The following is a 20,726-nucleotide window of genomic DNA, read 5'->3' as shown; positions in this document are numbered from 1 at the left end:
AGGCATAGCCTTGTGGGGGGTCTTTATCTGGCTGCAGACTGTAATCTGTGAGGAGAAGGGCTTCTTTGCACACTCCAGCCTCGGGGCCTGTGGAGTTCTGGAGGGGACTGACTGCCACCTGCTGGGCCCCCACAGACCCTGGGGTTCCCCTCTTGCTTGACTCCTCAGGGGTCCCAGAAGAAGAGGAAGAGGGGCCAGGCTGGCTGTTCTGGGCCCTCCTTCCTTCTGTGGGTGGGACACACTGACGCATGCCACACGGTCTCCACTGGCGGGGCTCAGGTGGATCCCCCACCTGGAAGTCAGACGTGTGTTTCGGACCCCGTCTTCACGGCTGGTAGAAGGAGTTGGAGTAATGACACACTGGCCCTGGACAGCTCTGAGCAAGCCAGTGGGGGTGCTTTCAGGACCCTGTGCACAGAAGTCAAGGACTGGCTCCCGGGGGCTGCTGGCCCGCCGCCCAGACGGCTCCCAGGGCACGGCACCTCGCGGTGGCCACCCTGTCCCGGGCTCGGGCTTCCAGCCTCCTGGGCTCAGAAACGCCGTGTTCCCGGACACGCGGCTCTAGCGAAGCGACTCTCCCCGCTCCCATTCTGCGGGCACGGAGCTGAAACCTCAGCCTAGTGCAGGAGGAGAGAACTTGGAGCAGTCCCAGTCCTGCCGGTGTCGCAGCCGGCCCGCGGCGGGGAGTGAGCGGAGGCGAGCTAGAGGATTGCTTGGTGAGCAGGGCAGGTGCACGTGGCTCAAGGGCCTGCGTGTGAGGGGGGCTCTGGGGTGTGGGTGTTGCCTGTGCGCTCCGGGGGCCCGGGGAGGGGTTGGATGCTCGCGCAGCACTGTGTTGCCACACCTGGAGCCTGAATGTCCTTTGAACCAAGGGGCGGAGTCACACACCAGTCAAGAGCTGGGGCGCTAAGGGGAGAGAGCTGCGGGGGATGCAGGCGTGGCCCCTCACGGCCCTAGACTTCCTCCCATTCCCCGGAGCCTCGGTTATCCTCATCTGTAAAATGGGCTTGGTACCAGTTCCTCCCCTAGGGTTCAGGTGAGGACCGAGTGAGACTGGCAGCTTGACAAGGTCCCCATAGTGTCAGAGCCAGACAGGTGGCGGCTGCCATGATTGTGTTTTCTGACAAGGTGCCAGGGGCGTGCCCGTGCCCTGGGCCTTGGGGTTATGCTGCCCGCCGCCCGGCACGGTTGGCGTGGTGCTACTCAGGCCTGGTGCTTCTCAGGCCCGGTTCCTGTAGCTGAGCTGTGGGCCCACAGCAGGAACCCCAGCAAACCACCCGCTCCGTGGGAAGGTGCCAGGTGCGAGGAAGCTGGGCCCCGCCATCCCCAACCAGAGGTGTCGCCTGAGGAAGGCCTTCCCACCTCTGGCCTCTGCTCTGAGCCTGTGAGTACGGCAGCCACAGCGGAGCAGGGTAGGGGACGGGCCTAGATGGGAGGTTCATGGGCTGAGGTTAAACTCCCTGTGCTGGCTGCCACTTCCGGGCCTCTGACGTGAGTGAGTTCCCCACCCAGCTCCTCCCTCACCTGTCAAGCGAGGTGTTGGGAGGATTAGATGTGATGAGTGTGTGAAAAGTCTGGCCCCCAGCAGGTCCCACAGACATTGGACTCTGTGGTTGGTGGTGGACGCTTGGTTGTGGCTCTTGGGGCTGGACCTTCAGCTGGCCCTGCCCTGCACCCCCTTTGGGACCGGGCCACCCTCCTCCTCAGCTGTCACCCGCTACACTCCCTCAAAGGCCTGATGTGTGGTGGCCTGCTAGCCTGACAGTGGAGAGCTGGCCTTGGATGGACAAGAGGTCCCTTCGCCCCTCCCCACCCGGGGTATCCTTCCTTCCTTCTCTTAACATGCTCATGAGTAATTGGGCTCAGGCTGGTGGGCAGGGCCCTTGGGGACAGCCTCTTTGGGGACTTGGCAAGGCTGGTCCCCAAACTCCAGGAGCTGGGGTCACTGAGCTCCCTTGTTGCCCCGGCAAACCAGCAGGTCCCCAGCCCAGGCTGCCTCTGTGCCTGGGGCCAGGAGTGTGGCCCGCCCCCTGTCCAGGGCTGACCCGGGGTTCCCACTTGGTCCTGTCCGTGTCCTCAGGCTCGGGTCACCTCAGGACACCCACCAGAGGTCAAGGGCAGGGCCCTGCTACACACCAGGAGGCTTTTTCTTTTCCCCTACTTGTAGCTTATGGTCTAAGAGATAAATCGGGACTTGGACTTGAGAAGTCCTGGGTTCTCTCCTCAGCCCAGACCTGCAGCCACGGGCCTTGGTCTCCACTCTACAGATGTTTGTGGGATGCCACAGTTAAACTGTCCCAGGAGCCTCAGATCCCAGGAGGGCTGGTCAGGCCCTCTGGTCTGTCTCCCGTTGCGGCTCCTTCATTTGAGCAAAAAGCCAAAAAGTCGGGAAGCTGCAGGTCTGGCTTCGGCAGTTTTAGGAGTCCCGCCCTCTCCGTAGGGGCCCTGAGGGTTTCCCTGCTGGGTGTCTTTCAGCACCTCCTGGGGGCTGTGGTCGGCAGGTGTGCCCAGCATCATTCGTTCCTGTTTCCTGGGTGCCCAGGGCTGCAGGGTGCTGACCAGTGTCCAGGTGAGGGCCTGGGGTGGCCTCTGTGACTCCGTGGCCCTGGGCAGTGGCTCAGTGGGGTACAGTAAGGACCCATCTGATGCACGTGCAAGCACTGTGGTCGGAGCCACCCCCGCCCCACCCGAGTGGGACCGGGGCTCTACACGCGGTCTAAAGAGACAGGAGGACCCCGTGGTGCAAGCTCGAGCCCTTCTCCATGTGCCCCAGCCCTGGACCAGGTCTCCGTAGGAGAAGCCCGTCTGCAGAGGACGCACCTGTGGGCCTGGAGGCCCCTTATGGCCCCTTGTTGTACCTTCCATGGGGAATATACACCCAAGGGGAGCAAAGGGGTGATGCGAGTGAAGGTGCCATCTCCATATGCGCTGGCACGAGCCGCCTTCTGGGAGAGATGGCGGGGCTGGGGACAAGCCAGCGGGGCCCCTCGGGTCTATCCCAAAATAGGGGGTGGGATGGGCCCTGGCGACCCCATTATTCTCCCTTGAGAGAACGGGGCCTGGCCTGCAGTCCGTTGGGGACAGGAACCCTACTGAGCTGTCACCCTGAGAAGGCTGATCAGATGACACCCAGGCCGTTTCTCCTTCTTGTCCCTGGGGCTCTGGGCTGCACTCAGAGGGACAGCAGGGTGCCCATTCTGTTGGCCTCTGCTTACCAGGGCCTGGGGGCACCGCTGCGCCCTCACTCCCCTTGCCCCAAGCTGTGGAATTCCGGGCAGCGTGTGGGAGGCCCAGCTGTCAACTGGGTCCCAGGGCCCTGGGGACATTGGCCCCCCAAGGACACAGCAGTCCCTGTGGCCTTCTGTTCCCCTAGAAGTCCGCCAAGGGCCGCCCTGCAGAGGCCTCCCCTGGGGACATCTGTTTGGTGGGCCACTCCCGTCCTCCCCCAGGAACCCCCCAGCCGTGTGGGCCTGCACACACCCTGCTCTGCCTGTCCTGCCCCAGAGGGCCCTGGGGGGCAGATGCCAGACTGTTGGCTGCTTTCCTTCTCTGTCCCTGGAAGGGGGTAGGAGCAGGAAACAAATGTCCCACTCCGCCACTGTCTGCCCGTGCCCGGGGCCTGGCCTTAGAGCCGGCCCGTGTGCCATCTCTCGGGAGGCCGTTTACATGGCGCGTGCACTCAGCGTTGCTCTGAGGATCTGCTTTTGTTCCGGCGGCGGCGGTGCTGAGACACCCGCCAGAGCAGCTCCGCGTCTGTGTGACAGGGCGGTGACTCCCCTGGTCCCAGCCAGTGTGGCTCCCGCCATCCCGCCCCGCCCCCACCCCCCCACTGGCGGCAGAAGGGGGCCCCTGCGGGGTGGGGGAGGGGCTTGGGGACCATGTGATGCTCAGGCCAGCTGCTCTGACAGCGAGGCCCTCAGCCCAGAGTGGGGGCTGCTCTCTGGACCTGCAGGGGATGGCCACTGCCTGTCTACAGCCCCCGCTGTGGCCGGCCTGGCTGAGAGGCCTTGACGGAGCCCCACTGGGAGCCAGGTGCCTGTGGAGTTCAAGTGCAGGGCCCTCTGGCGGCCCATCCTACATGGGGCCTCCAGATCACTGCCCGCAACCGGAGTGTTCCTCCCAGCTGGGCCACGCGTGGCTAAAATAACCCTGGAGAAGGCCAGGCCCTTCCAGCCCGGGCTGGGCCTCTGCGGGAAGTAGCCTTGGACTGCTGAGGACATGCCAGGGTGGCCGGGCCCGTCCGGGGTGGCGGGGGCAGCTGGTGGTGGGGCCCCGTCTGGGGGGGCCTGCTGGTCTCTGCAGCCTGTCTCCTCTGAGGGCTCTTCCAGATGGGGGAGGGAACATGGGCATATGTCTCAGCTTTTCTGCTCTGGGAGGCGTCTCCCCTGCTCAGTGGACCTCCCCAAGCCTGGGTCATTAGAGGGGTGTGGGTGTGGGGGGTGCCGCTCAGGGGGCCCTCCACCTGTGGGTTCCCTGCTAACTTCCCAGAAATAGGCTTGCGCTCTCTCCGGAGAGAATGTGATGGCAGCGGCTTCCCCTTTGGTCCAGTGCCCAGCGTGGGAGGGCGGCCACAAGTCAAAGGAAGTGCCCTTCTAGAGGGCAGCTGGCTTCCCGTGGCCCACAGGGCTGGGCAGGAGGTGAGAGGCCCTGGCACCCCGTCGCTGACCCCAGGGGTGCAGCACGGCCCAGCTAAGGCCGAGGGCTTCAGGGAAGGCTGTGGGTGGGCTGAGTCAGCACTTTGGCCTGGGTCTTCCGTAAGCTCCACACCCACCTTGGGTTAAGGCAGTGACCCGTGGTCCCAGCTGCTGGTATGGACCTTGCAATTGATGGCCCTTTGCCAGCTGGCACCTCCCAGCTCCTCCCCAAACCTTCAGAGGCCCCCTACCTCACTGCAAGCTCCCCCTTCCCTGGACAGGGGCAGATGGGCAAGGGGGCTGTGAAGCCCAAGCCCATGTGGCTAAGCAGCCTTAGCCAGCTAGGGCTTGGTTACAGCCCCCAGACCAGTCTGCCCAGTGGGAGGGGTCACTGCCGCCTAAAACAAGGGCCTTTCCTTTCTGCTCAGGGTCCAGGGAGCAGCCAGATGATCCCGCTTCTTGTCCCAGCCAAAACCCCATGGTTTTGGGTCCGGTGACACCCCAGTCATCTGCCCAGACACTTGCACCGTCACTGTTTGCACCCTGTCCCCATGCATGTGATGTCAGACGGGGAACTGGGAACTCTTCTATTGCCCAAGAAGGCACCAGGGCATGAATGAGCAGAAAGGGAAGGAAGTGGCCTCGAGTGTGGCCGTCGGGGATGCCCTGCACCTGCCCCTGACCCGTGATGCTGACTCCAGGGCTGGGCCAGGAGGAGCTGCCCATGCCTGCTGACTCAGCTGGGGTGGGGGCAGGATGGGCTGGGGAGAGATGAGGAGGGCCTTGGGGGTCCTGGGTCTGCCATTTGCCCACAGCAGGCTTGACTTTAGACTGGCTTTCTTTCTCTTAGTCTCCACATACTCATCTATGAAATGATGAAACAGCAATACCTATCTTGGGGGCAGGGGGAGTGACCCCGCCTGGGCGTGAGCAGATTGCTGGCAGCTTCAGGAACCTGGAGGGCTGGTCTTGTTCACACCTACCTTGTGGCTGATGGGGTGGGAAGGCGAGGGCTGGGGGCAGCATTCACCAGCCCTGACATCACTCCCGAGCCCTTGAGCTGCCGGCCCATTTCATCCTGGCTTGGGAATTTGTGTGGACGCTGTGTCTCAGCTGGGGACCGGAAGGCTCATGGGGCACTGTCTCTGCAGAGCTGCACGCAGGAGATCGGCGAGGAGCTGGTCAACGGGGTCATCTACTCCATCTCCCTGCGAAAGGTGCAGGCGCACCATGGAACCCACAAGGGCCAGCGCTGGCTTGGGGTGAGTGCAGGCGCGGGGCCTCCACCCCCCGGACCCTGAGAAGGCGCCAGGTTCCAGACTCTCTGGCCACTCTTTTGGGCTCCCTCCCGTGGCTTCCTGCCTGAGAGCCCCACAGTCCCACTCCTGAAGGAACCTGGGCCTCCACACCCTCCCCACTGTCTAGGCCTGGGCTCGGTCAGGGGCAAGGTCACTGCAAAGGGGCGCCTGCGAGGCTCAGTCGGTTGAGCGTCTGACTCTTTTTTTTTTTTTTTTTTTTAAAGATTTTATTTATTTATTTGACAGAGACAGGGACAGCCAGCGAGAGAGGGAACACAAGCAGGGGGAGTGGGAGAGGAAGAAGCAGGCTCCCAGCAGAGGAGCCCGATGTGGGGCTCGATCCCATAACACCGGGATCACGCCCTGAGCTGAAGGCAGACGCCCAACCGCTGTGCCACCCAGGCGCCCCGAGCGTCTGACTCTTGATTTTGGCTCCGGTCATGATCTCAGGGTCATGAGATCGAGCCCTGCATCGGCCCTGCGGGTGCATGGGGCCTGCCTAGGATTCTCTGCCTCTTCCTCTGCCTCTCCTGTGCCCGTGCACACACGCTCGCTCTCTCTTAAAAAGAAAAAACAAAAACAAAAAAAAACCGCTCTGCACATACCTGCGTGAACATCAGAAAAGACACTTTTCTACTGTTCCACTTCACATTGGGCCCCAGGTGATGTTGTATTTTCCCCTGTCTGTTTTAACTCCTTCCCCCAGTTGTCTCAAGTAGCTGGCAGCCCCTCCTTGCACACCTGCGAGCCTTCCACGTCACCACGCTTAGAAAGGCGAGTTTCACCCCAAAGGCGTGAGGCTCAGGCTCCTGTACAGTTTACTGTCCCCTGGAGCACAGCCATGTGACCCCTCCAGGTCAGAGGTAGGGCCTGGCTCTGCTGCATAACATTCCAGAAGGGAGGCCAGTTGTCACGGTGATTCAGCCCTTCTGTGCCCTGGGCCTGGACGTGACCCCCTTGCCGCAGCCATTCCCCGGTGCGGCCCGAACACCCAGGATCTCCCCACCCTAGAAGGAGGCTCTGTCTTCTCGTCTCTAGAATGGGCATGTTTTGCCAGGGCTCACCCGGGGAATGCGCTTCCTCCTCCGGCTAACAGGCTGACCCAGAAGGGTCGGGTCTGTGTTTGTCGTCGTTCCCCATCTCAAATTCCGCTTCCAAAGCTGAGCATGTTTCTCTGCGGGGGACGCGTGTCTGAGCTCCAGTCCCCCACCCTCCTGGCAGCCCACGGTGCTGCCGCTGACCACCCGCCCCTCCTTCGTCCCACCGCAGTGTGAAAACGAGTCCGCGCTGACGCTGTATGAGACCTGTAAGGTGCGGACGGTGAAAGCGGGCACGCTGGAGAAGCTGGTGGAGCACCTAGTGCCCGCCTTCCGGGACAGCGATCTCTCCTACGTCACTGTCTTCCTGTGCACCTACCGAGCCTTCACGACCACCCAGCAGGTCCTGGACCTGCTGTTCAAAAGGTGAGCAGGGCCCCTGTCCTGCACAGCAGGCGCCGCTCACCTGCGGGCTGGGTGTGTCGGGCATGGCGCGTCCCCTCTCTGACATAAAGCCCCTTCTGGACATGTCGCCTAATTCGGTGCACAGGGCAGACCATCTCCCTGCCCTCCCGGGCTTCCGTTCTAGTCGGGGAGTCAGCCGGTAACCCTAGACATCATAGCAGGTACGGTAGACGTGACGCCCTCACGGCCTCCTCTAGATACGGATGCATCCTCCCTTATTCTGACGAGGACGGCGGACCCCAGGACCAGTTGAAAAAGTGAGTGGACTTTGGGTCTGCTGGGAGGGTCCCCTGTGTCCCAGGTGGGGGACATGCGGGGCTTTGGCGGGGCCGGGGGTGCCGGGCAGAGCCCTGGCCCCCACACGTCTCGTGATTGCTGCTGGAGGATGGGGGTGTGGGGGCCTCTCCTGCAGAAGGACAGGAGTCAGACAGCTGGGGCTGCGGTCCCGGGGCTTAGGGAGCAGAGGGGAGGCTGGGGGCTGAGGCTGGGCCCTGAGGGGAGTGTGTCCTGTCCGCTGCCCACCCCAGCCCTGCGTGTCCTGACCCGATCCGGGGGCCACCTGCTCATGCAGGGGCCTCACGCCTCGGTCTCCCAGGCCAGCTGCACGTGGGGCCTGGACAGGCCGGACAGCAGTTCCCGAGAATAGTGTTGCCGAGAAGAGGAGACCCCACGTGCCTGAAAGGGCGTCAGGCAGCCGTCGGAGCAGGAGCTGGGGGTCGAGGGGCTGTGAGAGCCCGGGCAGGCTGGGCAGAGGGACGCTGCCTGTTCCGTCCTCCCTCACAGGCCTCTGCAGGGCCTACTGTGTGCACCAGGGCCGGGACAGAGCAGACACCACCCCCCCCCCGACCCTCCTGGAGTTTCCAGTGCAGCAGGGAGGGACCCAGACAGACAGAGGAGTGGGTCAGGCTCCCCTGAGGAAGGCAGGGGTGCTCACAGCAGTGATGGAGGGCTCCCTCCCGTGGAGTTGCCGGCTGCACCTGCTGGCTGGACCTGCCCCTGCATGGATGGCGGTGGGGGTAGGCTGGGCGGGCCTGGCCTCTGGACGGAGCATCCCCAGGGGTGTGGCAGGGGGCCGTGTGCAAGGAAAGGCCAGGCACTGACTCTGCTCCCTGTCCGCCTACCTCCAGTGCCATCTCCTCCATTCTGGGCACCTGGCTGGACCAGTACTCGGAGGACTTCTGTCAGCCCCCAGACTTTCCCTGCCTCAAGCAGCTGGTGGCCTACGTGCAGCTCAACATGCCTGGTTCTGACCTGGAGCGCCGTGCCCACCTTCTGCTGGCCCAGCTGGAGCACGCAGGGCCCCCGGAGGCTGAGCCCGAGGGTGAGAAGGCTGGGGCTGGGTGCGTGCGGTGTGTGGGGATGGGTCGGTGCTGGCCCCACAGGGAGGAGCCCCCAGAGGCTGGTGTGGGGCCAGGAGCAAGGACTGGGCTCAGAGCACCCAGCGGGTAGAAGGCAGTCGGGGAGACGTCCTGGGGAGGGTTCCTTCCTGGCTGCGGCTTCTCTGGGCGCCCCTGGCCTGGGCTCTGTCTCTGCAAAGGCACATGGAAACTTCTCTCCTCCTGTAGCTCTGTCTCCAGCTCCAGCTCCAGCGCCAGTTCTAAAAACAGCTCCAGAACTAGAGCCAGCTTTAGCACCAACTCTCCTGCCTGCCCCAGAGCTCCAGACACCCCCGGCACCCACCCCAGAGCCCGAGGCAGCCCCAGCACCTGCTCCAGAGCCCGAGGCAGCCCCAGCACCCACCCCAGAGCTTGAGGCAGCCCCGGCACCCACCCCAGAGCCCGAGGCAGCCCTGGCACCCACCCCAGAGCTCGAGGCAGCCCCGACACCCACCCCAGAGCCAGAGGCAGCCCTGGCACCTGCTCCAGAGCCCAAACCATCTCTGTCACAAACTCTCGAGCTGGAGGCAGCTCCAGCACCCGGGCCTCCCTGGCCTTCACCTGTGGCTGCAGAAAATGGCCTGAATGAGAAGCCTCACCTCTTGGCCTTCCCTCCCGACCTGGTGGCAGAGCAATTTACCCTGATGGATGCGGTGAGCACCTCTCCCCGGCAGGACAGGGCAGGGCAGGGCGGGGCAGGGGCGCACCTCCCTCCGGCCTCTGGTCCATTCCCTGACATCCCCCGGTCCAGAGCGGATGTCCTGGTCCGTATCCCGGTTCCACCAGGACTCACTGTGTGATCTCCGGACTGTGGACGTAGAGATGGGACCCTCCGCACCCCAGCCGTCCACACAGCGACTGTGGATTACGTGGTGTGGGACAGTTGCGGGCTGGGCGGGGCCTGGCCCACATGGTGAGGAGTGGATCTCCCTGAGTGCATCCAGCTCCACAGTCAGCCCCTCGATCGGCCAGTTATTAGGCACCTGCTGTGTACCAGAGTTATGGCAGGCAGCAGAGCCTGTAGGTGTGGCCCCCGCAGCGAGTGTGCATCTGGGCGGGGCAGAAGTGAGGCATGATGGGGGAGCTGGAAGTGCCACCCGGTATGGGCAGCTGTGAGCCACCTTCTGGGGCTTGGAGTTAGGGAGGACAGGCTGCTAAAAACGCCACACTCTTTCCTCCAGCACGTCCTCCTGGGTCCCTCCTCTGTGGGGCGCCCGTGGTAGGCAGAGGACAAAGCCCAGACACACCCCCTGCCAGCCCTGCAAGCCTCGAGCCGCATGCTGAGCTCGGGGGTGTGGCAGCTGGTGACTCTCCCCCTGGTCCCCAGGAGCTGTTCAAGAAGGTGGTGCCCTACCACTGCCTGGGCTCCATCTGGTCGCAGAGGGACAAGAAGGGCAAGGAACACCTGGCTCCCAGCGTCCGGGCCACTGTCACCCAGTTCAACAACGTGGCCAACTGCGTCATCACCACCTGCCTGGGGGACCGGAGTGTCACGGCCCGGGACAGGGCCAGGGTGGTGGAGCACTGGATCGAAGTGGCCAGGGTACGCCTCCGAGGGGGCCTCGGGGAGCCCCTGTCTCACTTCATCTGGCCTCAGGGTGCTGGACCATGGTCCCGGGCCCCGCAGAGACCCCAGCATTCCTTCCCAGGGGCACTCCGGCCTGCACATCCCACTGCCCCGGTGATCTCTCCCCCGTAACTTCCTCCCGTGGCTTGAGCTCGGCTCCTTCTCCCGGGAGTGCTGCTTACCGGGGCCCAGGGGATGCTCTCGGGGCTCTGCGGGCATCCGTCGCCCCCAGGACGGGAGGTCCCGGCCGCGGGGACCGCAGTCACACCTCGGCCCTTCTTTTCCTCCCCCAGGAGTGCCGCGTCCTCAAGAACTTCTCGTCACTCTACGCCATCCTGTCAGCCCTACAGAGCAACTCCATCCACCGGCTGAAGAAGACGTGGGAAGAAGTTTCCAGGTGGGCCAGCCTCTCTCGGCAGGAGCTCCAGGGTGACCCGAGACCTGCCAGGAAGCAGTGAATCCTGGGCCAGGCCTGCTGGTGGGGCCTCCAAGGGTCCATTGGCCTTAGGCCAGCAGTTCTGCCTTGGGACTCAGTTTCCTTACCTGTCAGCCACTAGACTGAGCCACACTGGAGATTTTCCTGTGTTTACTCGGCAGCCACACCACTCTATCCACTTAAAATCAAAACGGGTCAGAACAGACCCCCACACACAGAGCTCCCCTCCCCGGGCCCGCAGAGCGCACCCAGCCGGGCAGTTTGGGGCCTTGGGCTCTAAAATGAAGTGGATTAGCACGCACAGCTACGTGCGCCATTCCCAAGCCTGTCCTTCCTTCCCACAGGGACAGCTTCCGAATCTTCCAGAAGCTATCGGAGATCTTCTCGGATGAGAACAACTATTCTCTGAGCAGAGAGCTGCTCATCAAGGTACAGCCGGGCAGAGGACGGAGGTTCTCCGCAGGAGTTGCTCTGAAAAACTCCAGGCCTGTCTTGTCTGGACTTCGGGGAGAATGGGGGCTTTTCGGTCCGTGGCCGGTGGGGGACAGTTTGGGGAACAGGAGGCCCTGGGGATGGGGTGGGGGCAGCTGGGGTGTTCCAGAAGGAATGGGTGAGCTCATAGGATTAGCAGGTCACCTGCTTCCTCCAGGCTGGTGGGTGGATGGGGTCAGGGCTGGGGGGCTCCCTCTGTCCACACTGCAGCTCAAGGGGAGGGCACCCTGCCTGCCTAGGGATGCGGTACCGCAGGGGGAGCCAGAGGCCACATCCCAAAGGGGTTGCCCAGCCTTGGGTCCATATGAGCAGACCCGGGAGGCAGCTCTGGGTGCACTGGGGGACTCTGCCCCGGGCCAGACACTACAAATGGATCCCAGGGAGTCTTGTTGGGCTCTTGCCACAAAGGCTTCAAATTAGCCAGAAGATCAGTTAGCGGGAGCAGGTCTCAAGCCAGGAGGGAGGAGCCCGCTCTCCTCTGAGTCCCTCTGGGACCTCGGGCGAGTCACTGCCCCTCTCAGAAAATGGAAGAATGAGGAGCCTAGGGTCCCTCTGGTCTCATGACTCGTGGGGAAGTAGCGAGGTGCCAGGAGAAAAGGAATGTGCATGAGTTTTGTGCGGAGCCCCGACCCCTGAGCGGGCGAGGGCAGCAGGAACAGGCATGGATGTCGAGTGCCTGGAGACCCCCAGGAGGCGGGGGTCGTGCCCACCTGCACTCGACAGACGAGGAAACAGGCTCAGGGAGGCCAGGCTGCTGGCCCACATTCCCCCGCCCAGTGAGTGGTGTACCAGTGACCGAGGCCCAAGGTCAGGTCGGCTGGAAGGGAAGCTGGGGAGGAGAGGAAGATCTCACTGACCCTGTCCTCAACCTGGCAGGAGGGGACCTCCAAGTTTGCCACCCTGGAGATGAACCCCAAGAGAGCCCAGAAACGGCCAAAGGAGACGGTGAGTGTGTGCGAGGCCTGGGAGAGGCAGGGGGCTGGCCTCCCAGTGAGGAGAGGAGGGGGTCGCCCCCAGCCCTTGCCCCCTGCTGCTGCAGTGCCTGACCTGCCCGCAAGACCTGACCTCCTCTGGGAGGCCGTGCCCTGACCAGCTGCTGTCTTGATGGTGCCAGGGGCAGCTACCAGAGCAAAGGCCTGGGAGAGCCGGGCCGGGGTGGGTTTAGCAGTGGGGAAGGTCCAGGAACCACAGAACCTTGGTGATTTGCCAAATACCGGGCCTGGAAGGTGACTAAGGGGAGTTTGGGATCCGTGGCCACTAGGAGGGAGTCTGGGGAGACAGCTGAAGATCCCCGGGCTGCTCTGAGAGGCTGGGGTGGAGACTTCGGCTGAGGGGAGCCTTGGTCCTGGCTCATCGGCCCCACGCCCATGCCACAGGGTGTCATCCAGGGCACTGTTCCCTACCTGGGCACGTTCCTCACAGACCTGGTGATGCTGGACACCGCGATGAAGGACTATCTGTATGTGAGTGAGCCCCAGGGGCCCGGCTGGGGTGGGAGTGGGGCCGGGGTCCTGGAGCCCTGGAGGGAGGTGCCCCTCACTGAGCCCTGAGCTCTCAGCGCTGGGCACACCGCATCTGAGAGCCCCCAGCCGTCCCCAGGGGCCAGGGCACCTGCCCATCTCACCAGTGAGTAAAGAGCTAGGCGCCCAGCTGGTGAGGCCTAGAGCTGCAGGAGGGTTTGGCCCAGGGGCACGCAGCCCTCCCTCAGGCAGTGGCCACGGGCGGAGAGGGGCTGGCCCTCCAAGGTCAGACACGGGGTGCCCACGGTGGGGCAAGAGGTTCCTCGAGGCTCTGCCCACCCCCCACCGGCCGGCCCCCAGATCCTAGGACCCACCCTAAGCCCCGGTGCGTGTGCCCACCTGCCCCCTGGTGTTTGCTCTCGGGAGTGCAGCCTGAGAGAGGCTGAGGGGCGGTCATGGGCAAGGGGACACTTTCTGATGGTCGCCGGCCCTTTGCCTTCCAGGGGAGACTGATCAACTTCGAGAAGAGGAGGAAGGTGAGCCACTGCAGCCCATACATGTTGGCGGGGGTGTGGAAATCAGAGACCCGCCCGGGTAGAACACTTGGCTGCATCCGGCTTCCTGTTATATTTGTGGGGAGAGTCGGATACACAGAGGAGTGGGGACCTCTCCCACTGGAGGGGGTGCGCAGGAGGCCGGAATCAGGGATGGCTTCCTGGGAGGGGCTGTCTGGACCCAGCTCCGAGAACAGGGTGGGCCTGGGCAGGAGTAGAGAGTAGGGGGGCCCCAGAGGCCCTGGGCCCCAGGCCACGCCCAGCACCCCATCCGTGCCAGCCCTGACCTGCCCTTCCCTCTGGCCCCAGGAATTCGAAGTGATTGCCCAGATCAAGCTGCTACAGTCGGCATGTAACAACTACAGCATCACGCCCGAGGAGCACTTCGGGGCCTGGTTCCGGGCCATGGAGCGGCTGAGCGAGGCGGAGAGGTGCGCCTGCGCAGGAGCTGGGCGCGGCTGCGGCGGGCTGTGCTGTGCAAGCTTGGTCGGCACCGGACTGGCTCTGGGCGTCCGGACCTCCGCTGCCGGCAGGTTGCGGGAGGGAGGCCTGGGTGCGCCTCCCCGTGGCCTCACAGCTGCACCTCTGTCCTGTAGCTACAGCCTGTCCTGTGAGCTGGAGCCCCCCTCCGAGTCGGCCAGCAACACGCTCAAGGCCAAGAAGAACGCGGCCATCGTCAAGCGCTGGAGCGAGTGAGTGCCAGGGCTGCGGGAAGGGCTCCCTGCGGGCTCGGGGGCGCCTCGGGCTGAGCGTACCCCTGTGAAATAGGGTGACCCTAACTCGACAAATGTGGGACAAATGTGGGGCTGGTGATGGACTGAGCACTTGGCATAGAGCCTGGAATGTGGAGCGGAGGGGGCAGGGCGGGCTGTGTCCCTGGGGAGGCCCCCAGCTGAGCGGATCCTTCCCTGCAGCCGCCAGGCCCCCAGCACGGAGCTCAGTACCAGTGGCAGCTCGCACTCCAAGTCCTGTGACCAGCTCAGGTGCGGCCCCTACCTCAGCAGCGGGGACCTTGCCGACGCCCTCAGCGTCCACTCGGCCGGCTCCTCGAGCTCCGACGTGGAGGAGATCAACATGAGCTTTGTCCCGGAGTCCCCCGATGGTCAGGAAAAAAAGGTGACTGTTCCACTCCTTCTCCCCCGAGGCCCTTCCCCGGGCCCAGGCCCCCACCCCGCCCTCCCCGCAAGGGGCCGGGACGCCCCAGCTCCTACCCAGAGCTCCCCGGAGGCCCCGGTGCCGGGCGCTGGCCCGGGCGCCCTGCAGGGTCCGGGGCTCCTGCTGATCGTGCCATCCCCGCAGTTCTGGGAGTCGACCTCCCAGTCGTCCCCGGAGACGTCCGGCATCAGCTCGGCCTCCAGCAGCACCTCCTCCTCCTCAGCCTGCACCACGCCCGTGGCCGCCGCGCGTGCGCACAAGCGCTCCGTGTCCGGGGTCTGCGGCTGCGGCGCCTCGCTGCCGCTCTACAACCAGCAGGTGGGCGACCGCTGCATCATCCGCGTCAGCCTGGACGTGGACAACGGCAACATGTACAAGAGCATCCTGGTGAGCCCGTCCCGCGCCCGCCGTGCGCCGCCTAACCTGCCAGGGGGGCGGGAAGGACAGACGGTCAGCGGGGATGATCGAGAAGCTTCCCTAGAGAGCCAGGGCCAGGGAGAGCCTCACCGAGAAGGCGCCTGAGGGGACACGGGGAGGCAGGGAGGCCCGGGGGTTGGAAGAGCAACAGGAGGCCCGAGGTTGAGGGCCCAGGGCTTGGGTGTGGATCTCCTCGGAGGAAGACAGAAGCTCCCGGTGGTTGGAGCAGAGGGTGGGCCTCGGGGACTTTGGGCTTCTCTGTGGGGGTGGGCTGGGGCCAGGAAGTGCAGGGAGGCCCGCGAGGAGGCTGTGACCAGGCCAGGCTGGTGGCCTTGGGGGTGGCCGGCGGCGTCAGACCGTGGATGTCGTGCAGGGCTTATCAAGCCAAGGGGCTTTGTCTCCAGGCACTGTGTGTGTTTGGTTGGGGAGGGGGGAGAGCGACTCTTCTCACGTTCCAGAACTCACTGCAGAGCAGCCATGTGCACTCCGCGAAGGCCGCCCATCCGCTCACACTGGGTCAGGTGCCCCATGACACAGCCACCCTGTGCTGAGCTTCCTGCCCACCAGAACCTAGCCCGACTGTCGTTAACAGTCGGCTGTATGACTCCATGTCCAAGGCCTGTCTGCACGCTGGCCTTTGGGGTCAAGGCGGGATGGGTTGGCCTGTGCTGACCACCATGGCAGCCTCCAGCCAGTGCAGGCCTGGCACAGACGCAGCCCCTGGGCATCTGGCCAGCTCCTCTCTTGCCTCCAGGGCTGGAACTAGATGCTGTCTTTTCCCTGGGTTCATTGATCCCATTGTCCTGCAGGGGCGGGCTCAAGGGGAGCGGCCCCCAGGCGCAGGCAGGGTTCCAAGGTGGCATGGGAGGAGGTAGCAGGCTTGTACAAGATTGGGGGGCAGGAACAGTTGGGACAGGCCCCCCATCCCTGCATGGAGGCCTCCCGGGGCAGGACGAGGGGGAGAGGCCCCCATGGACCCAGCTGCAGCCAAAAGCTGGGCCTTTGTATGCAGGGCCAGGCCACTCCAAAGGTCCCTGGGGCTGCACTCCGAGGGGGCTGCTCCAGGCCCCTCGCCCTGACGGTCTGCCCCTTCCCGATCTAGGTAACCAGCCAAGATAAGGCTCCAGCCGTGATCCGCAAGGCCATGGACAAACACAACCTGGATGAGGATGAGCCAGACGACTACGAGCTGGTGCAGGTTATTTCCGAAGATCGGAGTAAGTCGGGGGCCAGGTGGGCGGGCTGTGGGGACGCAACACCACGCCCCAGCCCCAGGCCCACACCCCAGCCCCAGGCCCAGACCCTCAGGCCAGCCCCAGGCCCACCGCCCAGCCCCAGGCCCAGCTCCAGCCCCAGGCCCACAGCCCAGCCTCAGGCCCACAGCCCAGCCTCAGGCCCACAGCCCAGTCTCAGGCCCACGCCGCAGCTCCAGCCCCAGGCCCAGGCCCACAGCCCAGCTCCAGCCCCAGGCCCACAGCCTCAGCCCCAGGCCCACGCCCCAGGCCCAGGCCCACAGCCCATGCCCCCGAGCCTCAGGCCCACGGCCCAACCCCAGACCCACACAGCCCATGCCCCAGCCTCAGGCCCACGCCGTAGCCCCAGGCCCACGGCCCACAGTCCAGCTCCAGCCCCACGGCCCACAGCCCAGCTCCAGCCCCAGGCCCATGCCCCAGCCCCAGGCCCACAGCCCACGGGCATGCCCAGAGCACAAGCTGCCATGGTGGAGGCGGGCAGCCTTGTGCGGGTGCTGCCCTGCCCCGGGGCAGCCTCCTCACCGGCCCCTGGCATGTGCATGCCCTTGGCTGGATGTGAACAGGCTGTGGGAGACCTAGTTCAAAGCTAGCAGCACCAAGGAGTGAAGAGAAAAGGCTTTTCTTCTGGGCCAGGCAGCCAGATGGCCAAGCCCATGGGCCATTCACAGGAGCACCCTGGCTGAGATGGGAAATACGTGCTTCAGAAAGAATCTTGCCAGCCACGGACCTGAGCCTCAACTATGTTATAACCCACGCGCATGTGACATTGTCTCCGTCCGCTGGGGCTGCCTGACAACCCACCATAGGCTGGGGGGCTGGTCAACTCCCGAGATTTCTGTCCTACAGTGGTAGGGCTGCAAGTGCACGAGGAGGGTGCTGGCATGGTCAGGTTCTGGCGAGGGCCGTCTTCCAGAGGCCATACAGACGCCTTCTCCTTGTGGCCTCACGTGGTAGACGGGCGAGGGGCCTCTTGGTGGGGGGCCCCTTTTATCAGGCGTCAGTCCCATTCCTGAGGCTCCACTCCCACGACCTTTCCACGGCCCGAAGGCTCCATCACTTTGGGCGTGCGGGTTCCCACACAAGTCTGGGGGGACACAAACATTCAGACCACAGCAGACATTAAGCACAGGCTCTGAGGGCCCAGCGCAGTGGGTGAGAGCCAGGAAAGCGCCGGACCCCAGGGGCAGCACGGACTTGGAGCAGGATGACGGGGTCGGAAAGCTCGACGGCCCTTCCGCCGTCCCGCCTTCCTCCCCCCACGAGGGAGATAACGAGCAGGGGTTAACCCACGCGTGCATCTGGAGGCACGTGCTCTTCTTTGCCCTGAGCTGCCAGCCGTGAGCCCAGACAATGTATAGTGACCCCCAGCACCCCCCGAAGTTGTCTCCTGAACCTCTCACCTTCTCGCACCATTTTGGTGGGGGGCAGGGGGGAACAGGGCAGGTGCAACCCCCGGGACGGGAGGACTGAGGCCCAGGGCAGGGTAGGGAAGGTGAGGCAGGGGCAAGAGCTCAGTGGGTCTAGGCCGTAGCAGGCTCCCGTCCACAGCAGACGGGAGAGGAGGAGCCACGCAGGGGGCATGGAGGCCTCCTGGGCCCTGGCACAGAGGACCGAGGCAAGGCCCAGCCTTTGCTAGGCCCCCAACCTTGGTCCTGAGTAGGGCAGGGCTTAGGGGAGGTGTTCTGGATTCTAGAAAGCTGCTTCCAGCTCGAGAGCGTGGTCAGTGATGGCAGCAGGGGGTGAGATGGATGGCCCTTTGCCAACTCCAGACTGAGGTGGGGACTTGTGGAGTCAGAGTCCCTTTTTAAACAAGAGTCACTGGATTTCCTGAGTGCCCAGCAGTCCCCTCGGCAGGCGTCATTCAGAGGGGTCATCAGAATTCCTGAGGTTGGATTGGGGGTCTCAGGTCTTTGGCTCAGGCCTGCCCTAGCGGGGCCCTCAAGTGGTGGGTGTTCTGTGGGGCCCCCTTTGCAAGCATCACTGACTCTCCCTCCGCCCTCTCCCCGCAGAGCTGAAGATCCCTGACAACGCCAACGTGTTCTATGCCATGAACTCCACCGCCAACTATGACTTTGTCCTAAAGAAACGGACCTTCACAAAGGGGGCAAAGGTCAGGCATGGCGCCAGCTCAACTCTTCCTCGCATGAAGCAGAAGGGACTCAAGATTGCCAAGGGCATCTTCTGATTAGTCCCTAGTGCTGGCCGGCCACAGGACCGCTGTCAGGGGCTGGCTGGCTGGGTGACTAAGCACTTAGAGACTCCAGTGGCCCGGGCCAGGCGGGCGCCTTCTGCCTGACCTGCCAGCTCAGGCCACCCCCAGACTCCAGCTTCACCCTGAACCTTTCCTGCTGCCGGGATTGACGCCTACTGTTTGCTAGGCTGACCTGGCCTCCCGTGGACCACTCGCTGCCTTAGGTGCCTTCTGCTCTCTTGAACCAGAGGACTAGCTGACTTTTGCCAAGGAGCACTGCCGATGGGCAGGGAGCCCTGCGTGCTGCCGGGCTCTGCCCTCTGCGGGCTTCCCTCACACCTACTCAGGTGGGGGTCACTGCCATCTGTGCCCACGGGCACCCCAGGGCACCCATTCATCCACTGGGTCTGACCACTGCACTTCTCTCCTCGTGCCCACGGGCACCGGCCCGTGCCCTTCTCGGGTCCCGGGCCCTCTTTCCACCATGCTAGCCTTTCCCAGGCTGCACCAAAGATTCCACCGTCAGGGCCAACAGAGCGAGGGAGTCTCACCCACCCCCGCCCAACCCTCCCCCAGGAGAGGAGGAGGGGGACCCTCTTCACAGATCCCACTCTTCAGCCGGTGAGTGAGGACGGTCTCAGCCGAGTCCCATTGCCATGGACTCTCATGACACTGCAAGTGCCGTTCACCACTGCGCCCTGGGCTTCACGAGACCACGCGAGACGGGGGTTAGTGGGAAAGGAGAATTGGGGGAAGGGGGGGGTGTTGAATATTTGTATAAAAGGCAAAAACAAAACAAAGTTTACCGGTTGGGGAGGGGCAATATTTATTTGTTGTAAATAGCAAATGCTAGACTTGAAGATTATATTAAAATCCGGTTTCTACTATAGCCTGGGAGCTGTGGTTTGCTTCTTTCACTTCCTGTGCTAATTTAAATGAGACACAGGCTCTCACATTCCACGTTCAAAAAGGAAATCTTGCATGGTTACCGTTTATTTGTGTAAGGAGAAGCGAGAAGAGCCGGCCACCCGTCCCTGGGTCACTTAAGGAAACATGCAAGCCTGTCTTTCACAGAGCAGATGCTCACCTCAGTGTCATTACACTGCGCACTGAGCTGGGTCAGCCCCCCAAGCACGCCTGGGATTCAAGGTTGGAGGTGCTTTCACAGGGCGTAGCAACAAGCCCTGAAACTTGGGTGTCTTCAAACATAACATTTGGGGGGCTCAGTTGATTGTCTGCCTTCAGCTCAGGTCATGATCTCAGGGTCCTGGGATCAAGCCCGCGTCAGGCTCCCTGCTCAGTGGGGAGTCTGCTTTTCCCTCCGCCTCTGCCCCTCCCCACCGTCCGTGTGCTCTCTCGCTCGCTCTCTCTCTCAAATAAATATAATATTTAAAAAATAAAAATAACATTTGTGAGAGAAAATTATGGAATAAGAACTCCAGGGTCAGTCTCTCCCTGGAGACCATTAGTCTGGGGGGGGGGGAGTGATCAGAAGGAACCATCTGGGGACTCCGGAACCTCGTCCAACACAACGGCCAGGGGAGTGCTTGGTGACAAACACAGCCGTGGGACCTCAGCAGTTGAGATCTCTGCCGGGCCTCACCCTAACCACCAAGGCAGCAAGACAGAAACTTCAGTCCCTGAGCAACAAAGAATACTTGGAACAACATAGTCTGGAAAAGTCACTATAGAAACGGAAGACTGCAGCTCTCAAACAACAGAAGTAAGCTTGGAGGAGGGGGACAATCTGGTTTCCAGAGTTACCACATTGTCATCCTCAATATTCAGTTCCCAACAAATTACAACACAGAGAAATAGGAAAACAGTGCTGGTACGTAGGAAAAAGAATTTGACAAACTCCCTGAGAAAGTCCAGGCATTGAAGTTACTAGTCAAAGACATTAAGTCAACAGTCTTAAATATGCTCAGTGAGCTAAAGGGAACCCCAGACAGAAAGCAAAAATCCCTAAAGGAACTCAAGAAAGTGATGTAAGAACAAATAGGAAACTTAATAAAGAGAAATTATGAAAAGGAACCACACAGAAACTCTGGAGTTGAAAGTACAATGACTGAAATGAAAAAACTCACCAGAGGGGTTCAATGGCAGAGTTGCACAGGCAGAAGAGAGAATCGGTGACTTCGAAGATAAGGCTATTGACATTATTCTCCCTGAAGAGCAGAAAGGAAAAAGAATGAAGAAACATGAACAGTCCCGTCCGGGAGTCAGGTGACATCATCAAATGTAAGCATACCGAAAGTCCCAGAAGAAGAGAGAAAGGAGCAGAGATGATCTGAAGTAACGATGGCCGAAAACTTCCCAGATTTGATGAAGACATAAATCTACACATTAAGAAGCTCAACAGACTCCAAGCAAGATAAACCCAAAGACACC

General features: G+C 62.7%; 1 protein-coding gene across 4 annotated transcripts in view; it reads left to right on the top strand.

The window, feature by feature from the left end:
• Positions 1 to 19,224, top strand: part of RALGDS (ral guanine nucleotide dissociation stimulator) — a 29,047-nt gene extending 9,823 nt beyond the window's left edge. For 2 of the 4 annotated variants that reach the window (XM_040632126.1, XM_040632124.1), the window contains exons 2-18: positions 5,786 to 5,896; positions 7,202 to 7,395; positions 7,596 to 7,691; positions 8,562 to 8,755; positions 9,000 to 9,463; positions 10,138 to 10,353; positions 10,671 to 10,774; positions 11,158 to 11,242; positions 12,182 to 12,250; positions 12,682 to 12,768; positions 13,269 to 13,301; positions 13,629 to 13,750; positions 13,916 to 14,011; positions 14,234 to 14,435; positions 14,619 to 14,861; positions 15,994 to 16,108; positions 18,154 to 19,224. In XM_040632126.1, coding sequence (XP_040488060.1) covers positions 5,786 to 5,896; positions 7,202 to 7,395; positions 7,596 to 7,691; positions 8,562 to 8,755; positions 9,000 to 9,463; positions 10,138 to 10,353; positions 10,671 to 10,774; positions 11,158 to 11,242; positions 12,182 to 12,250; positions 12,682 to 12,768; positions 13,269 to 13,301; positions 13,629 to 13,750; positions 13,916 to 14,011; positions 14,234 to 14,435; positions 14,619 to 14,861; positions 15,994 to 16,108; positions 18,154 to 18,329 — 2,607 coding nt within the window. In that variant the 3' untranslated portion in view covers positions 18,330 to 19,224. Of the gene's footprint in view, positions 1 to 5,785; positions 5,897 to 7,201; positions 7,396 to 7,592; positions 7,692 to 8,561; positions 8,756 to 8,999; positions 9,464 to 10,137; positions 10,354 to 10,670; positions 10,775 to 11,157; positions 11,243 to 12,181; positions 12,251 to 12,681; positions 12,769 to 13,268; positions 13,302 to 13,628; positions 13,751 to 13,915; positions 14,012 to 14,233; positions 14,436 to 14,618; positions 14,862 to 15,993; positions 16,109 to 18,153 lie in introns of all 4 variants that reach the window. The other 2 variants (XM_040632125.1, XM_040632123.1) reach the window with 2 other exon arrangements.
• The last annotated feature ends 1,502 nt before the right edge of the window (positions 19,225 to 20,726 follow it).

The sequence above is a fragment of the Ursus maritimus genome, unplaced genomic scaffold (genome assembly GCF_017311325.1).
Source record: "Ursus maritimus isolate PB19 unplaced genomic scaffold, ASM1731132v1 scaffold_17, whole genome shotgun sequence".
NCBI lineage: Eukaryota > Metazoa > Chordata > Mammalia > Carnivora > Ursidae > Ursus > Ursus maritimus.
The sequence above is the reverse complement of the archived record's forward strand: the minus strand, read 5'-3'. Positions and strand labels throughout refer to the sequence as shown.